This window comes from Sminthopsis crassicaudata, chromosome 1 (assembly GCF_048593235.1).
Source record: "Sminthopsis crassicaudata isolate SCR6 chromosome 1, ASM4859323v1, whole genome shotgun sequence".
NCBI lineage: Eukaryota > Metazoa > Chordata > Mammalia > Dasyuromorphia > Dasyuridae > Sminthopsis > Sminthopsis crassicaudata.
This window is the reverse complement of record NC_133617.1, coordinates 65,736,807-65,762,167: the sequence shown is the minus strand read 5'-3', so window position 1 is coordinate 65,762,167 and position 25,361 is coordinate 65,736,807. Positions and strand designations below refer to the sequence as shown.

Below are 25,361 nucleotides of genomic sequence, written 5' to 3'. Positions count from 1 at the left end.
GAGCCAAATATAAGAAGTCTAATTCTTCCATATGTCAGTCTTATTGTCACATGACCCTCCCCACCTCTCCTCTGTGCCCATTCTCCCAGGCTTCTCCAGATCTTCCAAATCCAGCATCCTTTCTTCTTGTCTTGCCATAGGCCTCAGACCCTGAGAATCAGAGAGGCCCCTCAGCTTATCCCACATGGCCTAGCTCTGTGTACCAGGGCTCCCATGCCCGAGCTCTTCCTGCTAATGCTAAGATTTAGATGGTTCTGCAGTGGACTTGGTGACAGTTTGCCCTTATGCCAGGACTTTTGCTGGCTATGAAGCCATTGATTTTTCCATGGCCCTTTGGTTAGTTTTCAAGAGGGATGTTGACTAGAAGATCTTCAATAAAATTCCATAAACTTGATTGTTAGGAAATGTTTATTTCTTCCTTAAGAGTTCTATTTTGTCATCCACCTGTCTTCAATGTGATTTTGGGATAAATGACAAAATCTTTGACTCATTAGTGGTCCAGGAGAATAGTCTCCTGGGTGCTTATTAGCAGGGTCAGTCTTGGTTAGGATTTATAGCTAACAGGCAGTTTTGGTTGACACTTCTTCCTTGGTAGTGACATAAGTTTTAAGGCCCAGCTTTCTTCAATAACCACTAATTAACTCCCCACTTTGTGGAAAAAGAGAAAGGGCAGACACAGTGCTTGCCCTCATCAAACTTATAAGAGGGGGAACCTAAAACAAAACAATACATGATAAGTAGATTAGAGAGATGTGAAGTAAAGGATCATGGACATAGTTATTCATGACTGGGAGAACTGGGAAGGCTTACATGAATGAAAGAGGTAGCTTTTGATTTGAGTTGCGCTCTGAAAAAGGTCTAAGAATTCATTAAGCAAAAGGAGAAGGGAGGACGTTGCAGATTGTCGTTCTGATTAGAACCTTTTGACACTTGACTTCTTAATCCTTTATTTGTCTCCATTAACCATCTCTGCCAGTTCAGACCCCATTTATCTTTTTTTTTATAAGCTGCTTCCCCCCAGTCCCGATGTTCTAGACATTTCATCATAGGTATAAATTCCCCCTGTCCCTGATGCCATATTTAGTCACAATCCCCAACCCCTTCTAGTTTCTCTTTTCATCTTTTCCTTTGGAACTTTCTTCATTTCCTTTATTAAACTTTTATCATTAATTTCTGCTTTTTTTCCTTCTTTCCTTGCCTCATCTGATGATTACATCAACTGAGCTCTCACTTCTCCCTTAGCACTGACCTCTGTTGGTCTGCTCTAACACCAGCCATTTCTTTTCTCACCTGTTATCTCAGGGGACCTTGTGGATGTAGTGACAATCACCAGAATCACCCTTGACCTGCCTCTTCAGGTTCTCGCTTTGCTCTCATTGCTCACTGATATGGTGCTTTCCACTCATACCTCTCTCTCTCCATTGGTGGCCTCCAGGGCATCTCTCAAGTATCTCAGTGCCCAGCCCGATCTGAGGTGTCCCTGCTTTCCTCAGGGCCTCAGTGGTGGGCCTGGTCTTCCCCTGCAGCTGGCCCCTGCCATCAGCCTTGGAAATGACATTCAATCCTCATGATTCCTTGAGTTCTTTGACTTGTTGGGCCTCTCTTTCCATTCTAAGTCAGCTACCACCCAGAGGGGCAAATTGTAGACCTTACCATAGCTTCGAACATCTCACATCTGTGTCTGTCTGAAACTTCCTTCTTGGGCCACGATCTCTCTTTCTTTCCAACCTGTCATTCCTTTAAATGGTTTCAGATAGAGGTTAGGAAGTAGAATTAGCCCTCAGCTTGGAATGGATCCCACACTTGCCACACTTTTTCCTTTCCAAGCTCTAGTATCTTCATTTGTAAAAAAGAGGAGTTGGGCCTAGATGATCTCTAAGCTTCCCTCAAGCTCTCATAGATCCAATGATCTCAGGGCTCTTCCCACCTTTAGCATCTCTTGACTTTTCCCTATTCTTCTTTTCTTACTGTTTTCCTACACAGTCTTTACCCTAGTGGCTGGCCATTTAAAAAAATCTTTTATTGATCTCTTTTGTTTTTACATCACCTCTATTTCTGAATATATCCCTACTTCACAGCCCTATTCAGGAAGCTATTACTTGTAAGAAAAGTGCTGGGGGAAGGAGGGGGAGAAAAGGAAGAGATTTCCACAAAATAAATCAAGACATCAACAGAATCTGACAGTGTATGCTGTGTCACATTCTACTCTATCCTCACCTCTAGCAGTAAGTTTGAGAGGTGCATTTTCTCATCTTCTCTGAGACCAAGTTTGGTTTTTAATATTTCACAATGTTTAGTTTCATCTTTTTGCTCTTTCCATGTACATTGATGTATTCTTTGCACAATGGCTTCCCAGTTCTACTTGCTTCATTGGTATTATTTCATATAAGGGTTTCTGTGCTCTCTGAATTCTATTTCTTACAGCACCATAATATCCCATTGCATTCAAGTACCACACTTTGGCCATTCCCTAATCCATGGGCATCCACTTTATAGAGACTCTGCTGCTCCGTGGTGCCCTGACTGTTTTGGAGTAAAGGGAACCTCTCTGTCCTTGACCTTTTCAAACTCATAGATTTAGCCATGCCGTCCTCTTATTTAGGGCCTGAAGATCTTAAGACCCTGCGAATCTTATATGAAGAAGTAGACGAATCTGAAGTGGAGATCATTCATGTTCCTTCTCCTGCTCTGGAAGAAAGAAAAACGGATTCCTATCGGTATCCTAGGACAGGTAAGCTGCGGCCACAGCACTGGGAAGGGGGGGGGGAGGGGACTGGAGATGGTCATACTCCTTCCACACACGGGGCAGATGACTAACACTTGGCCTTGGCACCCCAAAGGCGCCATCCATTCCTGAGTGTGGGTGAGATGCTGTAAGTCAGAAACATGTTCCTGCCCTCAAGGAATTTGCAGCTTAGCTGGGGAGCTGTGGCTTCTCTGCTTGCTTCCGTGGGCCTTCTGTTCATTCTTGGGGATATAACCACCCATGCCTTTCATCTGAGGCTTGACACAGACTTGTTGGTGCTTTGCATGCTTATCTCCAGCTAGTTTGCTACCCTCCTTGGGGGCAGGGCCCCACATCTCATCAATCCCTCAGATTACCTCATTTGAGGCCTTGCACTGAGTGGGTGCTTCATAAACATTTAATGAGGTTCACTGGTTCACAGTCTGAGGGTGGCCCAAGAACCTGCTGCTTTTAGTCATTGAGGAGAAGCCATCTTACCTAACCTTGGAGACTGCGCATTTTGCTCCCTCTGGAGAAGTGCCTTTTTTAGGGTCCCTTTGACCTGGGCACTCCCTGTCCCTGTACTCTCTACCCCAGGGACTGACCCAAAGATGGGTTCATGAGCAAGGGCAGAGAGCACTTGGCCTTTGGCAGCTTTTCACTTCCCTTTCCTTTCCACAGGCAGCAAGAACCCCAAGATCGCTTTAAAACTGGCTGAATTTCAGACAGACAATCAGGGAAAGGTAAGAGTGCTTCACTTCTCCCCACATCTCAGTGTCCTTCAACAAGCACTTGTTCAAAGCCTTTGATGTGGGAAGGTCCTCAATAGGGCAAAGACATAGAGCCAGGGGGCGCCCTGGTGCACAGAGCCAGCCCGAGGCCGGGCAGAGTGCTCTTCCTGAGCTCAAATGTGGCCTTGGACGCGGCTGCATGATGTCAGGCAGCTCACTTCACTGTGCCTCAGTTTCCTTGTCTGTCAGATGAGTAGGAGAAGGGAATGGCAAACATCCCCAATGTCTCTACTAACATTCTTATGTCACTGAACAACAGTCAAAGCAGTGGCCTTACAGCCTAATGATAAGAAGCATAGATACCTGGCTTTTTCTGACATCAGTTGATTGCTAAAAGAGGCAGGCAAAGTGGTGTGAAAAATTAGAGGAGGACAGAGGAGGCAGGGAAGGCTCCAGGGAATTCGGAGGCTCATGAAGAAGGGCCAGCCTAGAGCTCAGGCAGGCTTACAGGCCCACAGGGCAGTATTGAGTGCAACAGAAATCCTTTGGAACACAGAGTGGTGAAATGCTGAGCTAGAAAGAATCTCAGAAATGTTCTTCTACAACTCTGTCCTTTTACAAAGGAGAACATTGAAGCCCAGAGAGGCTGTGACTTGCCCAAGATCATGTCTGCAATAAGGTGTGGAGCAAGATTTGAACCCAGGTCCTCCTCTGTCGAGTGCTCTTGCCATTCCACTATGGTGACTAATGGCACCTTATTTAGATCCCGGAATTCATTGTAATTGTTTTACTGTAATGAATAGTTGTAATGAGATTAAGATGATTCAGACTCAGGTAGAGAAGAACTTGAGAAGTACTCCCCTGCCACATAGCCTTTCTTTCAAATGAAGCCTATAGAATGGAAATGAAACTGGCCTTAGACTGACCTAGGGGAGGTGTGACAGCTTAGTTAATAACAGAACCAACTCACCCTTATCAGCACTTTTTTTTCTTTTGAATTTATTATTATTATTATTTTGTCCAACACTCTTAATTGTGGTCAGAGGACTTGCTTCCCCATTCCTGATCCTTGACTTAGGCAGCAAATTTTTAAAAACCAAAATAGAGAGTCCTTTCTTAATCTCCATCGTGTGAATTGTGGTGACTATGGTCTTGCTAGAGGCAGCATTGTGGGGGGTGAGCCTGGCTTCCAACCCTACTTCTGCCCCTCCCTGTGACAACTGGGGGAGGAGATTTAGCCTCTCTGGATCTCAGTTTCTTCCTCAGTATTAGAGGAAGCGATTGGACTAAGTGGCCTCCAAGGCCCTTTCCATCTCTAATTCCATGATCTATATGGTCTCCTTGGGGAAAGACTAATTGGAGCAACTTGTAACCTGATGGTTTGTTTTGGTCTAGATGGTTTGTGCTCAGGACAAGGAGTTGGTGCAGCCGTTCAGCACGCTCTTCCCCACAGCAGAGTACATCGCCAGGGCTGGATGGACACGAGATGGCAAATAGTACGTAGCTTTTTCTTTAGCCTCCTTAGGTCCCAAACAAGTCATTGCCTATTATCTCTTCTACTTGGACCACAGTTGTTACTAATATTTAAAGTAAAATAACAACTGTGGTCCAAGTAGAACCACAGTTGTTATTTTACTTTAAATATTAGTCCCATTATATAGTTCAGGGAGCTGTGGTTCAGTTAGCTGACTTGCTATGAGCCATATGATTTGTAAGTAGGAAAGTTGAGACTATAGAGCTCAATTGTCTGGACTCTTTCCATAGCTCCTGGCATCTAAAAGTTATAATAAAGATTTGGACCAACTCTGAAAAAGCCAGGGTTCCTTGACTGGTATCCTTGAGGTTCCTCAGTACAAGACATGACTAGGTATAACTTTCAGAGCCAAGAAAGACTCACAGATTCTTGATCAAGACCACAAGAAGAAACAAGGCTTAGTTCAAACACTGAGGAGTTTATAATCATGCTAAATAGCCTTGTTGTAATAACTGATGCTCAAATACAGGGTCTTCTTCCTCAGTCTGGCTTCTATAAAGCTTGGATCTGGCCTGTAATTCAATTCCAAATGGCTTTTGTCCACTCAATCCCTACCTCTATGGATAAGTAGGAGTAAAGTGTGGACCTGACAGTCTGCCCCCACTGGTTTCTTTTTTCCTCCATTGGAAGGAATCCTAGTCTGAATTTGCTGACATTACCTCTTTGCTGGGGCCCTTCCCTACTGGTACCTTTGCCACCTCAATTGTCCAACTTTCACAGTTAAAAAAAAAAATCACAATTATATGTGCTCATCACACATACAAACATATGTCTGTTTTAATGATTGTTTGGGATAGTTTTTTCAGTGTGATGCCTATGTCCTTCTAAAGAAATCTCATTTTTGGAGTATGGCTTAAATTCAAGGGTGACCTCTGTTTGGACTAATATGTTAGATATTGTGTAGGGATGAGGAGACAGACTCTGGTCTTGTGACAGTTGAAACAAGCAGAGGAGGGATTAGAAATCAAATTCCAATCACAGGTGGAAAATTTTTATTAGAATCCCTTATATTTGTATAAGGCTTTACAATGGACTTTCATTTTTTTGTGATACCATATAGAGAAGTGTTGAAAATCCTGACATTCTGGCAGATTTCTATCCCTTGAAATGCAGACTTGCTGGGGAGGGAATGGGCATTCACATTTTCTCTTCGAGGAAGGAGTGTAGATCTAGAATGGCCCTTAGAGCCATCTGGTCTAGTTGCCTCCATCTTACAGGTGAAAAGATTAACCTGAGACCTGGAGGCAAGAGATTTACTTAAAGTTGTACAAATAAGAAGAGGCAGAACTGGACTTTGAATGCCATTATTTTTAGTTCTCAATCCAATGCTATTTTCAGTATAATATGCTGTTGCTCTATCCTGCCCCTCCACCTCCCCTTCCCCCCACTTTCATGGAGTTAGATAGCCACATACTTTTGTGGACTTTGAGTTTTACCAAAAACTTGTCTGTCCTTTGCTTCCTAGTGCCTGGGCCATGTTTCTAGACAGGCCTCAGCAGCGGCTCCAATTGGTTCTCCTTCCTCCGGCCCTCTTCATCCCTGTCCCAGAAAGTGAAGAGCAGCGCCTTGAATTTGCCAAAGCCGTCCCTGAAAATGTCCAGCCATATGTCGTGTATGAAGAAGTTACAGATGTGTGGATAAACGTAAGGACTGAGGGAACGCTGCCAGAGTCCTCTGCAACTTCAGCTCTTTTCCCCTGTTGTGTTTCTCCTGGTTGATGAGTCTGAACACAGGCAAACTCATACCATCCTGGCCTCTTGTGCAACTCCTGATCCATGGCTGGGGAGAGGAGCCGTTTATGCTCTGGGAGAGGGCTGAGGCCATAGGCCCATGCCTAGGTCAGAGCAGTTTTTACCCTTTCTAACTACCAGGATTCCCTAATTTCCTGGGATGATCTTGAGCTTCAGCTGTCCCTATTTCCCATTTAGTAAGATTTTTACCCAGATTTTCTTATGCCCTTGTTCTCTTCCTGGTAGGTTCATGATATTTTTTATCCTTTTCCCCAATCGGAGGGAGATGAAGAGATCTGTTTTCTCCGAGCCAATGAATGCAAAACTGGATTTTGTCACCTGTACAAAGTCACAGCTGTGCTAAAACCAAATGGCTACGACTGGGCCCAGCCTTTCATTTCTGGAGAAGGTGAGAGATATTTTCTGCCTTCATTAATGTCCATTGAGTGACCTTATTGACTTAAACTCCATACTTGACACTGGAGGCAATGAGGACAGACCCAAAGAAGACAGCCCCAGCCCCCAGAGCTCTAGTTGAGAAGAGGATGGGTAACCAGAGTAACATCCCATATTTTTGAAACAACTTTATGTTTTCAAGATACTTTGTTCACAACAGTTCTGAGAGGTAGGTCATGTAAGTGTTATTCCCATTTAATAAATGAGGAAACCAAAGTAAAAGAACTTGGTCTGGTTAGCCCAGGCCTCCTAAGTCCAGGTGCAGTGCTTCTTCCACAGAGACTGCCCTGCGGGGCAGATTAGGATGGATATGAGGAGAAAGACAGCTGCTCCCTGCTTCTGCATTCCTCTTCCTGCCCATGCCGGCCCCCCAAAAAAGATTCCCAGACTTTGGCCGATGATTCTTGCATTTTATTTGCTGCCAGAGATCTGGGTTCTTCCATTGATTTGTCTCTTTCCTGTCTTCCAGATGACTTTAAATGCCCCATCAAAGAGGAGATTGCCCTGACCAGTGGTGAATGGGAGGTTTTGGCAAGGCACGGATCCAAGGTACCAGAGCACTCCCTGCCTCGTTCATTCTGTGCATGGCCTCCATCTTCCCTTTCTGCCACAGACCTCTTATCATCTTGTTCTTGGGTTTGTGACCTGGAGAAGGTATTTCTTCTTTGGCACTCAGCCTGAGGAGAGCCTGCCTACTTGGGGAGCCAGGCCATTTGAGACAGTCAGTCTCACTGATCCCATTCATCTGTCTTGGGGTGAGAAGGTGGACCTGCCAGATTCGGGCCTGGTTTGGGAGTGTAGATGAGCGCGGCCCCTGGGATGTCGCCTTTTCTAGGCAAGATCAGTAACCATTACTTCATTGAAGTCTTTAGAGGCAGAAACGACCACAGGCCCACAGAGAATGCTCCTTCCCCCACTCCAAACATGTCCTCTAGACCTTCCTCCTGAGGCAGCCCTTTCTACTTGGCAACCATCAGAGTTGCTAGGAAGCCCATCCTGCGTCAGCCCATAACCTCTTGGCATCTTCCCCTAGTCACTCTTGTTTCTGCCCAAAGGGGCCCCACAGGACCAGACTAGTTCCTCTCCCATTTAGTAGCCTTTCAGATATTCTCAAGTAAGAGCTATCATCCCCCCCTTCCCCCAAGTCTTCTCTTCTTCAGGTTTAACCTCTCCAGTCAATCAGCAGATACTTACTGATCACCTACTGTGTGCCAGGAACCATCCTACCCACTGGGGATACAGTGAGAGGCAAAAGATAGTCCCTGCTCTCAATGAACTTGTATTCTAATGGGGAAGAGACAATGTGCAAACTGATTTTGAGACTTGAGGAGTTGGGAAGGGCAAGAATGGGATGTTTGGGGGGGGGGGAGGGCAGGATTCCAGCTAGAGGAGATAGTCAGCAAGAAAAACAGACAGAATCAGGTGATAGGAGAATGTCAAGGAGACCAGTGCTCTACTGGATCATCAAGTATGGGGGAGAGGAAATGAGGTGTGAAAAGATTGGAAAGGTTATGAAGGACTTTAAATGCCAGAACATTTTATATCTGATCTGAGCTGATAAGGAGTCACTGAAGTTTATTGAGTCAAGAAGTGACATAGTTACACTTGTAGTTGAGGAAAATCAGCTGGATGGACTGGAGAAGAGAGAGCCTTGGGACAGGAAGACCCCACCAGGAGGTGATTGCCATAGTTCAGATATGAAGGGATGAGGCAACACCAGAGTAGTGCCAGTGTCAGAGGTGTTACAAGTGACAGCATTAGATCCTTTAACCAGTTACCATGTGTTATGAATTCAGAGCTCTTCACCATCCTACTTTTCTTCCCCTAGAAAGTTATCAGTATCCTTCCTGAACTGTATACACCCATCCAGATATGGTAAAGCTAGTGAAGAGTCATCTATCACTCCCCTGTGTTTCTTGGATGGCTTCTTTGAAAGCAACTCAAGGATAGGCTTGCTTTTTGGGATGCTGTGTCACACTGTTGATTCTCATAGAGCTTAATTTTTCCATAAAGCCTCCCAAATTCTTTTTACAGTGGCTGCTTAGCTATGCTTCCTTCATCTTAGTGTATTCTTTGGATCCTGACTGATATCCCTCTCAGCATTTGTGCACATTTGACAAAAATGTGGAATATGCCTTTATCCACTTTTTTGGGGAGCATCTGCATTGCCATGCTGAATCAGATCTAAAGGCACCAGGTCCCAGAAGGTCAGAATGTGAAGGGACTTCAAAAAGCATTTAGTACAGTCTTCTCTCCCCACCCCTCCAAAAATCTCCTCTGCTTCCTGCTACATGATCATGCACTTTCTTTTCAGTTCCAATCACTGCATTCTGACAGCAACCCATTTCACTTTTAGACATCTCTTTAATTATTGGCAGGTTTTGTTTTTCATGAACTGATGTTTTTTTTGCCTTTTTATTATATCTATTCTCTTTGTTCTTAGTTTCATTCTCTGGGATGCAGCAGAATTGGAACATGGCAGGTCTTCAAATAGGGCTACCATGTACTAGCAAAGCTGATTGTTCTATAGACTTTCTTCAGCTGTAACTCATTGGCCTAATTTCCAGTTCCATCCCCATCCTGGCTATTATTAGGACCACTACCATCTACCAATGACAACATTGTCCCTTCTCAAATAATGGAACGAACCCTTTCCATTTTATAACAAACTCAATAGAGGGTCAAAAGAAGAAAAGGAAGCAGCACAGACATCCTTTAGCACATCTCAGAATGATGGTGTCTCTTTTCTGAATACAGCTGGGTCAGTTTCCTTGTGTCTATGCTGGTTAGGAGGCTATGACTGCTATCCCTACACACCAGCCTCAAAGATCAGAGACGTGCTTTAAAACATCTTGGTTTTCCCTACCCATCCCAGGTTACTCATTCACCTTGGGATTTTCAATTAGAGGCAGCTAAAGACTCTGTTACAGAGTGAATCTTGTGAACTTCCCATCTTGGACTTTGAGTAGTGTTTTGTTATCATTTGATTGACCCTTTGAATTTCCCTTCTGAGAATCTGATTTCATATTTCTTCCATGTTGATCATAGTCTCTTCATTAGAAATGGGCCATTTGTCACTGACCTGATCCTTAATAATACTTCCATTTCTATAGCACTTTTAAGGTTTACAAGGTATTTTCCTCAGCAATTTTCTGGGGTAGGCAGTGAAAGTATCATCTGTTTTTGCAGAGAGGGAAACTGAGAATCAGGAATGTCATGTGACTTCTGCAATGTCATACTAGAAAGTGTTAAGGCATCAGAGTCAGCACTCAAAAAAAAGCATGTCCTCTGATTGGGGCTTTGTTCATAGTCCTTCCTGCCTGGGAATCTCTCTCGGGGATGGATCTTGCTATTAGACTTTGGTTGGCTGTGTAGGAACCAATCTACAGTTAGATCTGCTGCCCATCCTAGATTCTCAGTTAGAAGGGTGTCCTTGAAAAAAAAGGCTAGGCCAGGGTTCTGATTTCCCCCTTTTCCTGACCACGAGTCTGAGGTCAGGAGAGTTTATGTCTTATCTTACAGTATGGTCATATTTTATTACATTCATTTACCATAATTTGTTTAGCCATTTTCCATTTGATGGGCATCTACTTAATTTCTAGTTCTTTGCTATAGCAGAAAGTGCTGCAGTAAATATTTTGGTATGTATGGGGACTTATTTTTTATTAATGACCTCTTCTTGAGCCATATATGCCTAGTAATGAAATCTTTGCATCAAAGGGTATGTTTACATTGGTTATATAATTCCAATTTTTTTTTCTTAAACAGTTGTACTAATTCATGTACAGCTCCATCAGTAATACTTTATCTTTCTGTAATTTCTCCAAAGTTAACCATTCCTATCTTTTGTCCTTTTTTCCAATTTACTGGGTGTGAGGTGAAACTTAAAGGTTGTTTTGATTTGCTTTCCTTTTGTTATTGATAGTTGAAAAATTATTTTATATGATTGTTAATAGTTTACAATTTTTCTTTTGAGGAGGAGATTTTTATTCATATCCTTTGCCCATAGATAGATATCTACATGTCTATATCTGTTAGTTGTTCATATCTTAAATATAACTCTTATCTGAGAAATTTGATACAAAGATTTTTCCCATTTTGTCAACTTCTTTCTTAATCTACATGTGTTAATTTTGTTTGTGCTGAGCAGGAACTTTAAAAAAAAATTTCTTGGAACTTAGAATCTTTCCTTCACCCCCAGCACAATCCCCAACACACGATAGGAGCTCCATAAGTGTCTATTAAGTTGACTTTCCCATTATGCTTTACTATGTAGAATGGTTCTTGCCAACAGTGGAGAGATTTATCAGGTGATAAAGGCTGCTCTTTTCCTGAGGGCATGGTGTTCATTTTCTAATTGCAGATATGGGTGAATGAGGAGACCAAGCTGGTATATTTCCAGGCCACCAAGGACACCCCCCTGGAACACCATCTCTACGTGGTCAGTTATGAGTCTTCTGGTGAGATTGTGAGACTTACCACGCCGGGCTTCTCACACAGCTGCTCCATGAGCCAGGTCAGCCTGCTCACGCCATCCAGTGTGACCTCCATCACTTAGGGCCCCAGCTTCCAGGCAACTAGTGGGTCCCCCATCACCTAAAGCCCCATCCTCAGCACACACACTAGACACATGCCCATGATATAGTCACTACCTTCTCAGGCTAGCTAGTGTTTTGTAAGGTGAGTCAAAGTGTGATGTTATTGGCACACAACACACAAGAGTCAGGTGAGCATTTGGGCAGGAACACTTCTGATAGGCCCCATCTCTACTTTCTCTCCTGGGCACCTTTAGGGTCAATAGCACATGTCTATGTATGAAGCTAGAAGGGATCTGACACTGTCCCATCAAGACTCATTTTACAAAGGACAAAGGGAGCTTCAGAATGGAGAGTGATTTCAGTGCCCAGCAAAGCTGAATTCAGGCCCAGGCCTTTTGCCTCCAAAACCTGTCTTCTGTTTCCTCTCCTGTGCTGCCTCTCTGGTGGGTTGTAGATTGAGTTCTTACCTCTGGGAGGGTCTTAGAGGGAATCAAACCTAAGGCCTTGGCTTTCGGGCCCTCTGACCACAAGCACTCACCATCTATTGACAAGCATGAAAAGACTACAGAGATACAAACTATTGGTAATTGTGAAAAGATCCATTTTATTGGGATTGTTTTTGGAAGAGGTTGGAAAGAAACAAAGGGTCCTGAGTCTTATTTGAGGTATTTCTTCTAAAAGTTCAATAGGATAGTTAATGATAGATTATGTCATGGAGTGTTTTATGTGCCTAGTTTCCCAGCTAGGGACACAGGCCCCCTATGTGTCACCCCCAGCAGCACAGCTTCTGAGTTGTTCCTCACAATAACCTTGTGGGATAATAAAGGCAGGGATCATTGTCTGCACCTTATTAATGAAGGAGATAGGGAGGCCCAAAAAGATGAGAGATTGATCTGGAGTCTTGCAGAAAATTAATGATAGAGCCAAGATAAAACCGCAGGGCTCCTCCTGGCGGCTTTTTGAACTCCTCTCAGAGAGGCTCATGGTGGGTCTGAGGAACCACTCTGAAACTCCCACCAGTTCTTGGGAGGCTGTGCTCAGCATTCGCGGGTATCAGGAGACCTCCAAGGCTGGCTTGTTTCTGCTCTAGCCCATGACTCCACGTTCAGCCCTGGGAGTGAGGTGGAAACAACATGAGGCCAAAAATCTGGCAGCCCGGGTCCTCTTGCCACAGAAACACCCTTCTCCAAGAGGTCTTATTGCCAGATGCTTCTTCTCAGTCCTCATCCTGCTTGACTTTCTGCAGCTTTTGATCACCTTCTTATCCTGGATCCTCTTTCTCTCTATGGTTTCTTAATCCTTCTTTCTCCTGGTTCTCCTATGAGTCTGCCCATTCCTTCTCGGTTTCCTTTGCTGGATCCTCAGCCACATCATTCCTGCTGCCAGTGTCCCCACGGCTTTGTCCTCCCCCTTTCCTGATCTCATCTGATCTTGTGAGATTAATTATTATCTCTATGTAGATGATTCCCAAATTGGTGTGCACAGCCCTGCCATCTCCTTAGTCTCCCATCACCAGCTTTCTTTGGGGCATTTTTATCCAGATTCCCCATAGGCACCTCAAATTAAACATGTGCACAGCAGACTCCTTCTTCCCTCCCAAAGCTTTCCTTCTCCTGAGCTTGCCAGTCCCCCTGACTAACAGGCTCAGAGTGCTCCCCCTCCATTCTGCCCCGCAGCCGGCCTGTTTCTAGGCCTTGGTGTCCAGAGCGTCACGAGGTGGTCCCCGCTGAGAAGGCCCTCCTTGCCTTGCAAGTCGGCCTCTCTGGTTGGTCTTCCTGCTCCAGTACATCCTTGACTAGCTCGCATTCCTTGCTCTTCTAAATAAAGTCCACATTATCTCTAGGCTCAGATATTATGTTCTGTTTGGTATTTAAAAGCTTTTACACCTTGGGCCCTTCCCTACCTAGTTTACCGTTGGGGGCCATGGGATCCCCCTGTGCAGCACTGCCACATAGCAGCCCGTCTTCCAAGGGGTCTCTTCCCTGGCCATCTCCCAGGCCGGGATGCCCTCCCTCCTGATCTCTGCCTTCTGGCCCCCCAGCTTCCAATTCCATGCCCTCTCCCCTCTGATCTCCTACTTAACCCTGCCCCCATGTGTGTCATGTGTAGAAGTCTGTGCAGGTTGCCTCCTCCATGAGATTGGCAGACCCTCAAAGGCCAGGGTTGTGATTTTGCCTTTATATTTCTCTCATCTGTCTGGCAACAGAATAAGTGTTGGGTAAAAGTCTGTTGACTGAATCCTTCTTAGCCTTGGGCAGCAGGTCATCAGCCGGGTTTTGCTTTCCTATTTCTAGAATACAGAGAGTAATTGTTGTCCCTCCTGTCATCTTAATGTGCTCTATGAACAGAAGCTGTTGGTGGTATTGTGACTGATAATAATAAGGGACTGCTCTCCTTTTGTTCAGCATAGGAGTAGAGACAAATAAATGGTGGCTGCTGGATGGATTGAGAACTCCTTCTCAAGGAGGAAACCAAGGCACTGAGGGAGGGGAAAGGGCTGATGTGAGTTCAGTCAGAGCTGGAAAGGAGGAAGCTAGAAGTCTCTCAGAGCAGACCTTGCTGCTTCTAGAAAGGGGCCTTTGAGCCCTCCAGAGAGAAGAGCTGAGCCGGCCTTCCTAAAACGCCCTTGTTCTCTTTCTGGCCTGTAGAACTTTGACATGTTCATCAGCCACTACAGCAATGTCAGCACCCCACCCTGCGTGCACGTCTACAAGCTGAGCGGTTCTGACGATGATCCCCTGCACAGACAGCCCAAGTTCTGGGCCAGCATGATGGAGGCAGCCAGTGAGTACCGGGAGGCTCCCCCCCAAGCTGTGACAATGCAAATCCCCCCAAGTCAGCGGGCTGAGACAGGGCTTCCCCTGCTCCTCTTCCTTTGTGACTCAGTTTTGCTACTTCAGAACAGAGCTCCTAAGGGAAAAGGGGGGGAGGGCTTTGTAAGTCTTTAACTGCTGCCTGAGCCTGGAGCAGTGGAAAGAACCTGGCCTAGAAATCTAGGTCTCTGAATCAATCAGTCATTTAGCATTGATTAAGTGCCTACTGTATACCAGGCATTGTACTGAGCACTTAGCACCTCAGCTTTGTCCCCCTCTGTGACTTTGCGACTGTGTGACCTTGGCCAAATAACTTCTTGGGACCTCACATTCCTCCTTTCTTCCATGAAGGAAGGGAAGTAGATCAGATGACCTTTGAGGTCCCTCCCAACCCTGATATTCTTATGTTCTCTGTGAACTAGGTTACCAGAGGGGTTCTAGACTAGACTAGATAGACAAGAGCACTGGGTGAAAGCGGGATGCCCTGGGTTTGTGTTCCAGCCCTGCCACTGACTTCTCTCTCTTCCCTCTCTTCTCCCTTCACTTTTTTCCTCTGTGAAATGAGAGTGTCAGATTAGCTGATGTCTGTGGGTCCCTTCTACTCTGGATGTTCTCAGTTCTGCATCCTCTGAAGTCCCTTTTAGCTCTGACTTTCTGTATGCTCAGATTCTTTCCTGACCTGACGTTCTGTGCTCTGTGTCTCAGTCCCCTCACAAAGTGAATGGTTTGGGGTTAGCGTAAGCTGAGTGTGACGAAGGGTAAGCTGCACAACTTTGGCCCTCAGAACATGGGACTGCATCTGCTTCCCGAGGCTGAAGGCAATCACTGAGCTGCCTGCTCTGTGCTTTTCAGGCTGCCCCCCAGATTATGTGCCTCCTGAAATCTTTCACTTCCATACGCAGTCTGATGTGGAGCTGTACGGCATGATCTACAAACCCCACAACGTCCAGCCTGGAAAAAAACATCCCACGGTGCTCTTTGTATACGGAGGACCTCAGGTCAGTATGGAGCTTGACCTCAGGCCCTTTCATCCTTGGCTTTCCTCTCCTGACCCTTGGGACTTGAGCCAGGTGGTGGCCATAGGCTCCCAGACGGAGTAAAGTGGGCATTGTCTGCCTGGCAGGCTAGAATTTCATTCTGCAAATGCTGGGTCAGCATTTGTTAGATATCCTGTTCATTCAGAGCCTAGTGTTTGACTCTGGGGAAAGAGGAGGCAGCAGTAAATAACACATGGCCCTTGTCCTTAGAGTCTGCCTGCCAAGGGGGCAGGCTTGGTAGCATATGGCATGTACATCAATCATCATACTAGATCCTCAGTGTATTAGGGGAAAGAGTCTTTGCTCTGTGAGGTGTGGGAAAAGAAAAATAATTAAAATTAAATCATTCAGTAAACGAAGGTAATACATAAACTCTGGAAGACTTGAGTACAGATCTCATGATGGCTGTGTGCTCTGAAGCAGGCCATTGACAGTGGGAATGTTCTTTGTTTGGTCACTGATAAAGCCTAAGGCGCAGGGAGCAGGCTATGGGATCAGAATTGGGAGCACTTTCAGATAGCGTCTTGGCTTACTGACTTTCATATTGATGCAGTACAAGACAAAAAGACAGTGAACAAATGAGGATTATAATAAAAGTCAAGATAGTATGACAACAGGAGAGAATTACAGCTAAAGGCTGGGTCCAGAAATACTTCATAGAGGAGGTAGAACTCCATCTACTTGGGCTTTGGTGGGAGGTAACTTAATATAAAGAAGAGCCAGATCCCAGACTTGGGCTCTGATTCGACCCCTTACTAGTTGTGGAGTCTTGGCCAGAACACCTAGCCTCTCTGAACTGAATGAAAGATTCAGAGACTACATGGCGCCCAAGGTTATTTTCTGAATGTCTAGATGGAGAAGAGGAGAAGGGGCATTCAGAGATTTGTGTCAAAGAGCAATAGCAAGGGTAAGGCCCAGAGGTTGAAGGCGTGCTCAGAGGGTGTACTTGAAGCACCTTGAGGTAATGAAAGATGTACGTTGGAGAAATGGGTCCACAGTCAGGATGTGACCATCTTGGTTAAGAATGTACCAGAACTCCATTAGAAAGAGAAAGGGATCTGTTGATTTTTATGGTTTCCTAGATTCCCCTCAGCCAACAGCCTAAAACATATCATGATGGTCTATTTGTGTTCCTTCTCTGCCACACTACAGGTACAACTAGTTAACAACTCTTTCAAAGGCATTAAATATTTGAGACTCAACACATTAGCATCTCTTGGTTATGCTGTGGTGGTGATCGATGGCCGAGGCTCTTGTCAGCGAGGACTCCAATTTGAAGGAGCGCTTAAAAACCAAATGGTAAACATTTTTTTAAAGTCTGTGAGCAATAGGCTCATGGTGGGTTTCTCTGGGGACACTATCTAGGGAAGAGAACTGGAACTTTCCCAACATACTGTCAGAAGCTAGTTGCAATTCTGCCTGGACCCTATATAGCATTTCTTAATTTAAAAAGTCAACAATTAATTATTAAATGCTTACTGTGTGTCAAGCATTGTACAGAGCACTGAGAAGCAAAATCAGAATCGGCCCACAAGGAGTTCCCATTCTAATAAGTGGGAGACAGAATACAAACAGTACAGTTATGTGGATCTGTGTAAATGTTAATGTCAGGGTGATCCCAGAGGGAAGGCACTAACATTAAAGGGAGATTGGGAAAGGCTTCTTGCAGAAAATAGAACAACAAAACCTATCACTTAAATGAATAGCTGCCCTGTACCAGACACTGTTATTGATGTGAAAGTAAAGTCCCTGCCCTGAGCTCATGTTCTAGTTAAAGAGAGGCAATTAAAACATAGAAATATTAGCACTCTAAGACTGAATGTCATCAGGGACTCAGATGACTAATGCGGCCAATAAAAGCTCAAGGCAGTCAAAAAGAAAGGGACAAATGAAAACTTATCATTCTTAGGACCAGGGTTTGGAGTTAGAAGGCCTGCAGCAGAATTGTGGCTTTACTACCTCCTGGCTTCCACATAGTCCTGGGCTCATAAGCACCACCTTCTTGGTTTCAGTCTCCTCTTTCGTCAGATAGAGAGGTTGAACTACATGGTCTCTGTCTTCTTGCTGCTGGATAGCACTTTTGGACTACAGAGCACATTGTGTCTCTTGAACCTGAAGACAATCCTGGGAGGTCAGCCTGGAAAGTGTTCAGTTTACTCATTTTAGAGATCAGGATATTGAAGCTCAGGTTATGTTAAGCAGTCCAAGTCCACACAGCTGGGAAGCCGTAAAGTCAGGATTTGAACAAAGAATTCACTACCCTAAATCCAGCCTCATTCCTACTGCCCCAAATTGTAAAGGAAGCTTCTGGAGAAGGATCAGACTTGACCTGACCTGACTGCAGGAAAGTCCCTGCGCCTGTTGGCGATTTGTCTAGCTGGTTCCAAGGATCCATGTCCATTCAGTCACCTTGGCCAGCTAGCTAAAACAGGTCTCCTGAGTCTTCTTTCTCTGCTCCCCAGGGTCAGGTAGAAATAGAGGACCAGGTGGAAGGTTTACATTTTGTGGCTGAGAAGTATGGGTTCGTCGACCTGAATCGCGTCGCCATCCATGGCTGGTCTTATGGGGGTTTCCTGTCCCTCATGGGGCTGATTCACAAGCCCCATGTGTTCAAGGTGAGTGCCCCCCAAGGCTGGTTCTGGGCCCTGCTTTGGCCTGCCCTTCTGTACTGCTGTGCGTGAACTCAGTGTGCTGGGGACGGAACGTGGGCAGCTCCCGTGCCAGCGAGGTGGTCGTGCTACTTGGCTGTTTCTCCCTGCAGCAGTATTATGGGGAAGAGCCCTCTTTCCTCATTGCCCTCCACTGCTGATCCACGAACCGCATCCGGCTTCACAAAACCCATCAGCAACTTTGTGTTTAAAGCTGAACCCGGGACTCCGGCCTCAGATGGGCAGAGGTGGGGAATGGTGTGGAGAGTTGGGTGAGGGGTCATTAGGCCTATGGAGGTGGCTGGGGTTGGGGGATGAGAACAAGGCAAACAAAAGAATTAAATAGTGAGGATTTGACTGCTGGGAGGGCCTCAAAAGCCAACTATCTAAGGGCCCCCATCTTCCTCCCCACCGGCCCACTGATGTGCACAAAGGACCCAGTAGTCAGTTTATGAAAATTCTATTCCTTTGGTTCTCTGAGCTTAGAGTAAGGGCCAACAGGTTGTCTGGTGTGCTGGGTTTGGATGACCTTAGCTTCTTGTGTCCTTCCCCATCTCTTGTTTGCCAGGTTGCCATTGCGGGTGCCCCAGTCACAGTGTGGATGGCTTATGATACTGGATATACAGAGCGGTACATGGATGTCCCAGAGAACAACCAGCAGGGTTATGAGGCAGGCTCTGTGGCATTGCACGTGGAGAAATTGCCTAATGAGTAAGTGGCTTAAAAGACCCCTTAGAATTCTGGATAATGGGACACCACTACCACTTGTGTTGCTTTTCCTCCACTGCACTTCTAAGCAGAGTCCTTAATTTTGGGGGGTTCTGGATCCTTTGGCAGTCTAATGAAGCCTATGGACTTCTTAGAATCAAGTTTTTAAATGCAGAAAATAAAAAACAGCATTACAAAAGAAACCATTTGTCTAAAAACACACTTACAATGCTTTAAAAGCAAGTTCCCAAGCCCTGGTGAAGAGCCCCAGATCTGCACAGACTTTCTGCCTTAGCCCCTCCTGGCTGGGTTACTGTTTTTTCAAAATAATTATGGGCTTTTAGTCATGCTAGGCTCACTGACTAAAATGTGCACCCCTGATCTCCCACTCTCTTTCCACCTCAGTACCATCTATCAACATAGTGCTGTAGAACATGGTTCAAAATGCCTCTCTCCTTAAAGCCTTTCCTGTTCCTCACTATCCCTGTCCTTCAGGCTTAAGTGATTTCAGCCTCCCAGAGTTCCCAGTATCTACCCCTCGTGTGGCTCTTCACCCCCTCTGCCCACCTTTGTCCTCCTCTCATTCTCTGGGCCTCAGTTTCCTTATCTGTAAAATGAGACTGTTGGACTATATTACCTCTGACTGTTGTGGAGCATTGTATATCATAAAGCTAGTGGCCAGTAAATACCCATTAATAATTAGAACTATAAATTATCTTGGCATCATTTGGTGATTTTTCTCCTAACGGCCCTGTAAGATAGTCAAGGAGATGGCAGTATTTCCATTTTGAGAGGAGCAAAACCTGTAGATTCATAGGAAGAATTCCTGGTGTAGAAATGCTAATGGGCAGCTTGCCTGAAGCATGTGGTCTTGGAGAGTGTTTAGGGCATTGAGTCTTGCCCCAGGCCACACAGAGAGTCAGTATTAAATTCTGTATAAAAAAGCCCCAGTCCTTCCCACTGTAGAGCCAGCTCTCTTTTTGATACTCTGCTGCCTTACCTCCCATTTTGCAGATGAGGAATCTCAGACATAGGAAAGTCAGTGCTTTGCCTGTCACTGAATCACACACTAAGTGTCAGAATGGGCATAGGAGCCTGGGGTCTCCTGGCTCCTACAGCACTCATGTTACATATTAAATCCTCATTATATTCTCACATGCATGTTTTCATCAGAACTTCCTTCCTTGTGTTTGGGCACTTACATGATGGTCATTTATTCCTGTTTTATTAGATCAGTAACTGGTTTCTCTTCCTGATTGTTCTCTTTGCTAACTCTTTTTTTTCTCAGTAGTATTTTATTTTTCCAATTACATGTAATATGTAATTTTCCAATTACATGTAGTTTCCAACATTGATTTTTTTTTTTTTTTAAGATTTTGAGTGCCACATTTTTTCTTCCTCTTTTTTACCTCCTCCCTCCCCAAGCAATCTGATATAGGTTATACATATATTTTATATATATATGTATATATATACATATATATGTGTATATATACGTATATATATGTATATATATACGTATATATATGTATATATATACGTATATATACACATATATACGTATATATACACATATATATGTATATATATATATATATATATATATATATATATATATATATATATATATATATATATAACATTTCAAACATATTTCTATATTTGTCATGTTGTGAAAGAAAAAATCAGACCAAAAGGAAAACAAAAAACATGGGCAAAAAGGAAACAAACTAGGTGAAAACAGTGTGCTTTAATTCACATTCAGTTTCCATAATTCTCTTTCTGGATGTGACTGGCATTTTCCATCCCAAATCTAATGGAATTATCTTGAATCACCAAATTGCTGAATTTGTACCTCTTTTGTAAACACTTCTTGATCATCAACACTAATGTTCCCAAAGACCTGGCATATGGAGGACTGCATTCCTGGTGGTACTAAGGAGAGAAATCCTTAGTTTCTGGGCATAAACATGTATCCAGGACAGGCTCTGCCAATTGGTGCTTGGGTGTGTACCCTAATTTCTCAAAAAAAAAAAAAAAAAAAAAAGTTTGGTATTTTTATCTCATTGTTAAAAGTCTGAATTTTAAAAGTAAGTTTTAGATAAATTTTTAAAATTGAGTTTGAGGCTTTTTTAGTTTGACAAAGATATCTTTATGATACAGTATTTGATAAATATTTGCCTTAAAACTAATTTTTTTAATTCCCTGGGTGTACACACTAATAAAATGTGCTTCATGTGCCTCCACTTCTGGGGTTGGCTAGGAAGAGAGACTTGGCGTCTAATCCCAAGGTAAGTACTTTGTTCTGGCCTCTTGTCCAGAAGTTCTCATCCACACCTTCTTTTTCAGGCCAAATCGCTTGTTGATTCTCCATGGTTTCCTGGATGAAAATGTGCACTTTTTCCACACAAACTTCCTCGTTTCCCAGCTAATCCGGGCTGGAAAACCTTACCAGTTGCAGGTGGGTGTGGTCTGGTGAGCATTTCCACCATCTTTCTGGAAGGCTCCTAGGTAGAGCTGGGACCATGTCTGGGAGCCACAGCTCACTCAGTATATCATAGGGTGTCAGAGGTCAAAGGGCCAATGGAAGGTCTTTGTTCTTAGCCTCTTATTTTACAGATGAGGACCATGTGTAGCCCACAGGTTCAAAGTGCTGTGCCCAAGAGACAGCGACTTGGGCCCAGAGGGGAGGGCTCCAACTTTGGGTATCCATCAGCAAGTCCAGATGAGGTCATTTCTTAAAGGCCTTCCAACTCTAAATCCTCTGACCTTGGGACTGGGCAAGGACAGCTTGGTAGGGGTGGGTAAGGTAGGGACTCTATCAGGGCAGGCTGCCATTTCTGAATGGCTTTTAGATTAGCTCTGGAGGGGGGAATACACCCCCATTTTATTTATGAGAAAGCTAAGCCCTAGAGAGGCCAAGTGGCCATAGAGATAGCCAGTTTTATAGGAACTATTGAGGGCGATCAAGGGATTTATCTTAAAAAAAAAAAAAAAAAAATCTGGGATAGTGGGAGTTTGAATCAGGATTGCAGAGAATCCCATCCTGAATTGGGGATTCAGTTTGTTTCCTAGCCGTACTCCTTTCTCTGCAAATGATAAGGGAGGTTACGGCATTTGCATTTTAAATGGAGACTTGAGTATGGGCAAACCTTTATCAGAATGGGTTCTGGTGTTGTTAGAGATATTTTAAAGTAGGGGTCACTTGCTCCTTAGAGAGAAAATGGTAGGGGAGCCTATCCCTGGGTTTTTCTTCCTTCCTTTTGTCCTGTTTGCCTTTCCCTTCCCCTCCCATCTCCTGTGCCCCTTCAGCCTCTACCAGGTTCTTATACTATAGCCATTCTTTCAGGGGAATTGTGCCTGGTAGTTAGCATCACCTACTTATCCTGTTCTTGAAAAAGGGCTCCACCCACTCACAGTATGAAAAATAACAACAGTTCCCATTGATAAAATGCTCATAAGATTTATAGAGTAAATTTTTAAAATTTAATTTGTGAATTAAAAAAAAAAATAAAAGCTTTTTTTTAGGTAAGTAGATGAAAGAAAGCTATACCTCCTGTGTCCTTTGGGTTGAGTGGATACAACCACTCACCTCACACTCACCTGCTGGCATCTCCATTAGCATGACTGAGAATGCTTGGAAATCATCATATTCCCCTATAGGCAGAACTTGTGCCCAATGTTGAGGAGTGGATTATTTATATTTTTGTTGTTTTTTTCTTGTTACGGAACTCTTCTGTGCTCGTTCTTTCATTCAATTCTCATAAGATCACAAGGGAGCAATGGCCAGTCATTTATTCCACTTAGTAAGTGAGGGAACAGAAGTTTAGACAGATTAGGGGGCTTGCCCAATATCACACTGCTGGCAAGTAGTGAGCTCCAATTCTCTGACCCCTGCACCTCCCTGTTGCTCATAGTGTGACTTGAGGTGTGCCAGGATGACAACCCTGCCCAAGAAATCCCCCTTTTCTTCTTTCTCCTTACAAAGAGTATGTCTGTCCAAGGACTGAAATTCTACCATTTGAGATTCATTTCTTAAGAGAGATGGCTGCAGGAAGTATTTATTCATCACAGAATCTCACTGTTGGGAGGGACCATAGTGGCCACTTGCCTTCAAAGAATGGTCATCTAGTTTTTGCTTGAGGATCTATTGCCCTGGGAGAATCCCTTTCCTTCTGAGGTGGTTCATTCTCCTTTGGAGCTAATTTTGAGTCATTTACACTTTAGTGTAGATTTACTTATCAGCTTCCCTACTCACAGTGATACCCAAATCCCCAGATTCTGGGGAGAGTAGAGGATTATAAGAATCTGGCTCTTGGGCTGCAAGCCTTTAAGAAGGGTCTTGAAGAAAGTAGGATGGTATCCTGGGCCGAGTGGTTTCTCGGGGTGGGGAGCAAGGCTGAGGTAATTGGGGAGAGCTCTCTTCTCTGTCATCCCTGTGTCAGGTTGGCATCAGGAGACAAATAGAAGCAAGTCCAGTAATGAGCTCCTTCTGTCTCCCACACAGATCTACCCCAATGAGAGACACAGTATTCGCTGCCCCGAGTCAGGAGAGCACTACGAAATCACACTGCTGCACTTTCTACAAGAATACCTCTGAGCACACGGTCTTGGCCAGACCCATGGAACACTGACAGCTCACCTCTGACCCCTAATAGCCTTCTTATCCAGAGCACAAATGGCCAACGGCCCACCTCCTGGCTCCCCATCGCCTGGCCTGAGCATGGGGAAGGGGCCAACGATGCTTGGAATGGTGCCTCCTCCCTTGACTCATCCCTGTGGAATTGCTCTCCATTGCCAGCTGATGCTTGTCATTTTTTTTAATGTCCCTCTATTTTGGCTCCCACTTCTTTGATCCCAGGACTAAAAGATAGTGGCCAGTGTCCACCAAGACTCCCTTTCTGCATCTTCCTCCTACCTATTTTGTGGCTGGCTGGTAGGGAATGGGATGAAGGGCCTTGAAGCAGCTGGAGTTTGTCCTGGTTAGGTGAGGATGGGGGAGGAGCACCCAGAGCCGAGATGAGCGAATTAGGAAAGCTGCCTTAAGCCGGGAGGCTATGGCTTCCAGACAGGTCACCTGCTTCTGGTCCCCAGAAACAAACCAGAGCATAGGAGCAAACATCAGGGACCTAAGGCACGTGGTCTTTCCTCCTCCATACTTGGGTTTCTTTATGATTGGAGCTTTGACATATGACTGGGCAGCCTGAGAGCTCTATCCTGGGCTGTTTGAAGGGATGGCCCAGCTACCAGGGGCTGTTTGGATGGCTCAGAGCACATGCTCTTCTCCTGTTCCCCAGAATGGGCAGAACAGTGGTAGCAGGTATGCTAGCCTCTGGATGGGTCATCTATCCAGGGGCTGCAGGAGTGTCATTCAGGATTTTCTCCTAGATGAGATGAAATGAATATTTATGTTTCTTGTCCTGTTAACTCTCTGGTTCTCCATCAGCCTCTCCTCCTCCCCCCCCTTCCCAACACCCCCCTGAGCTTTCAGGCATGCACTGAAATATTTGCTGTGCTTCAGTTCTCTGCAGGTCAGTGACTGTTTTCCCTCGCCATCTCTCCTGCAATGCATCTCTGTTCACTTAGCTCACGTGAATCACGCGTCCGGGGTTGGGAATTAGAACCATCCCACCTCAGGGTAATCCCTTCCCCAACTTCCTTCCCAGCCAGAGTTCCGCCAGGGGCGTTAAAGAAAAGTAAACGAACCACATCTACTTTGCCCGAGTATTTTAAGTGCGTATTATGAAAAGAAAATATTTTTGTGGATTCTTATTCTTTTATAATTATGAGTGTAAGACATAGCAACTCATTAAAAATATTACAAATAGCAGCCTAGCATCTGGTGGAGTGTTCTTTGAGGCGGGTCAGGCCTCTCAATGTAACTGGAAGGAGTGGGGTATGTGTGAGCAGGTTTGGGAGCCCTTGCCAAACTGGGAGGAAGGAAAGAACTGGAAATTAGATGATTTCCTCCATGATCCTGGGACTCCACTCTCTAAGTCTTCACTTCTGTCTCCCTGGAACGAGGGGGCTGGACTCAATGGTGCAAAGATTCTTTCAGGCTTGAAACCCCACGAACTGTGACTTGTTGGGGACAGGTGTTGATTTCCATGCTAGAGAGAGGCCTGTCTCCTGATTCACTGTGCATGCTGCTTTTGCAAGAGAACAGATTCCTCCTCTTGTTAGAGAGAGTACCGCCTACCTAGATGGGGTGAATGTGTGCTATCTGGAGGATTTGCTGCCTCCATCTGCAAACTCTGACCCGCTGACCTTCAAACCAACAGTGCCTTTGGTCAAGTTTTCAGAAGGGCAAATTTTTACTCCCTATTCCTTTGCTTCTTACACATAGGAGTGAACCTGTAAGAGATCTCACAAGTCCTCTCATCTTACAGATGAGTAAACAGATCGAGAGAGGAGAGAGGGCTCTTGAGATCACACAGTGGT

The 25,361-nt window shown here is 44.8% G+C and overlaps 1 protein-coding gene across 2 annotated transcripts in view; it reads left to right on the top strand.

Annotated features, from left to right (window-relative positions):
* Nucleotides 1-24,747, top strand: part of DPP9 (dipeptidyl peptidase 9) — a 46,160-nt gene extending 21,413 nt beyond the window's left edge. For both annotated transcript variants that reach the window (XM_074308291.1, XM_074308293.1), the window contains 14 exons: nucleotides 2,603-2,731; nucleotides 3,407-3,468; nucleotides 4,852-4,952; nucleotides 6,456-6,633; nucleotides 6,967-7,129; nucleotides 7,646-7,725; nucleotides 11,540-11,692; nucleotides 14,363-14,498; nucleotides 15,380-15,525; nucleotides 16,717-16,863; nucleotides 18,027-18,179; nucleotides 18,781-18,923; nucleotides 21,270-21,381; nucleotides 23,428-24,747. In XM_074308291.1, coding sequence (XP_074164392.1) covers nucleotides 2,603-2,731; nucleotides 3,407-3,468; nucleotides 4,852-4,952; nucleotides 6,456-6,633; nucleotides 6,967-7,129; nucleotides 7,646-7,725; nucleotides 11,540-11,692; nucleotides 14,363-14,498; nucleotides 15,380-15,525; nucleotides 16,717-16,863; nucleotides 18,027-18,179; nucleotides 18,781-18,923; nucleotides 21,270-21,381; nucleotides 23,428-23,520 — 1,796 coding nt within the window. In that variant the 3' untranslated portion in view covers nucleotides 23,521-24,747. The remainder of the gene's footprint in view (nucleotides 1-2,602; nucleotides 2,732-3,406; nucleotides 3,469-4,851; nucleotides 4,953-6,455; nucleotides 6,634-6,966; nucleotides 7,130-7,645; nucleotides 7,726-11,539; nucleotides 11,693-14,362; nucleotides 14,499-15,379; nucleotides 15,526-16,716; nucleotides 16,864-18,026; nucleotides 18,180-18,780; nucleotides 18,924-21,269; nucleotides 21,382-23,427) is intronic.
* The last annotated feature ends 614 nt before the right edge of the window (nucleotides 24,748-25,361 follow it).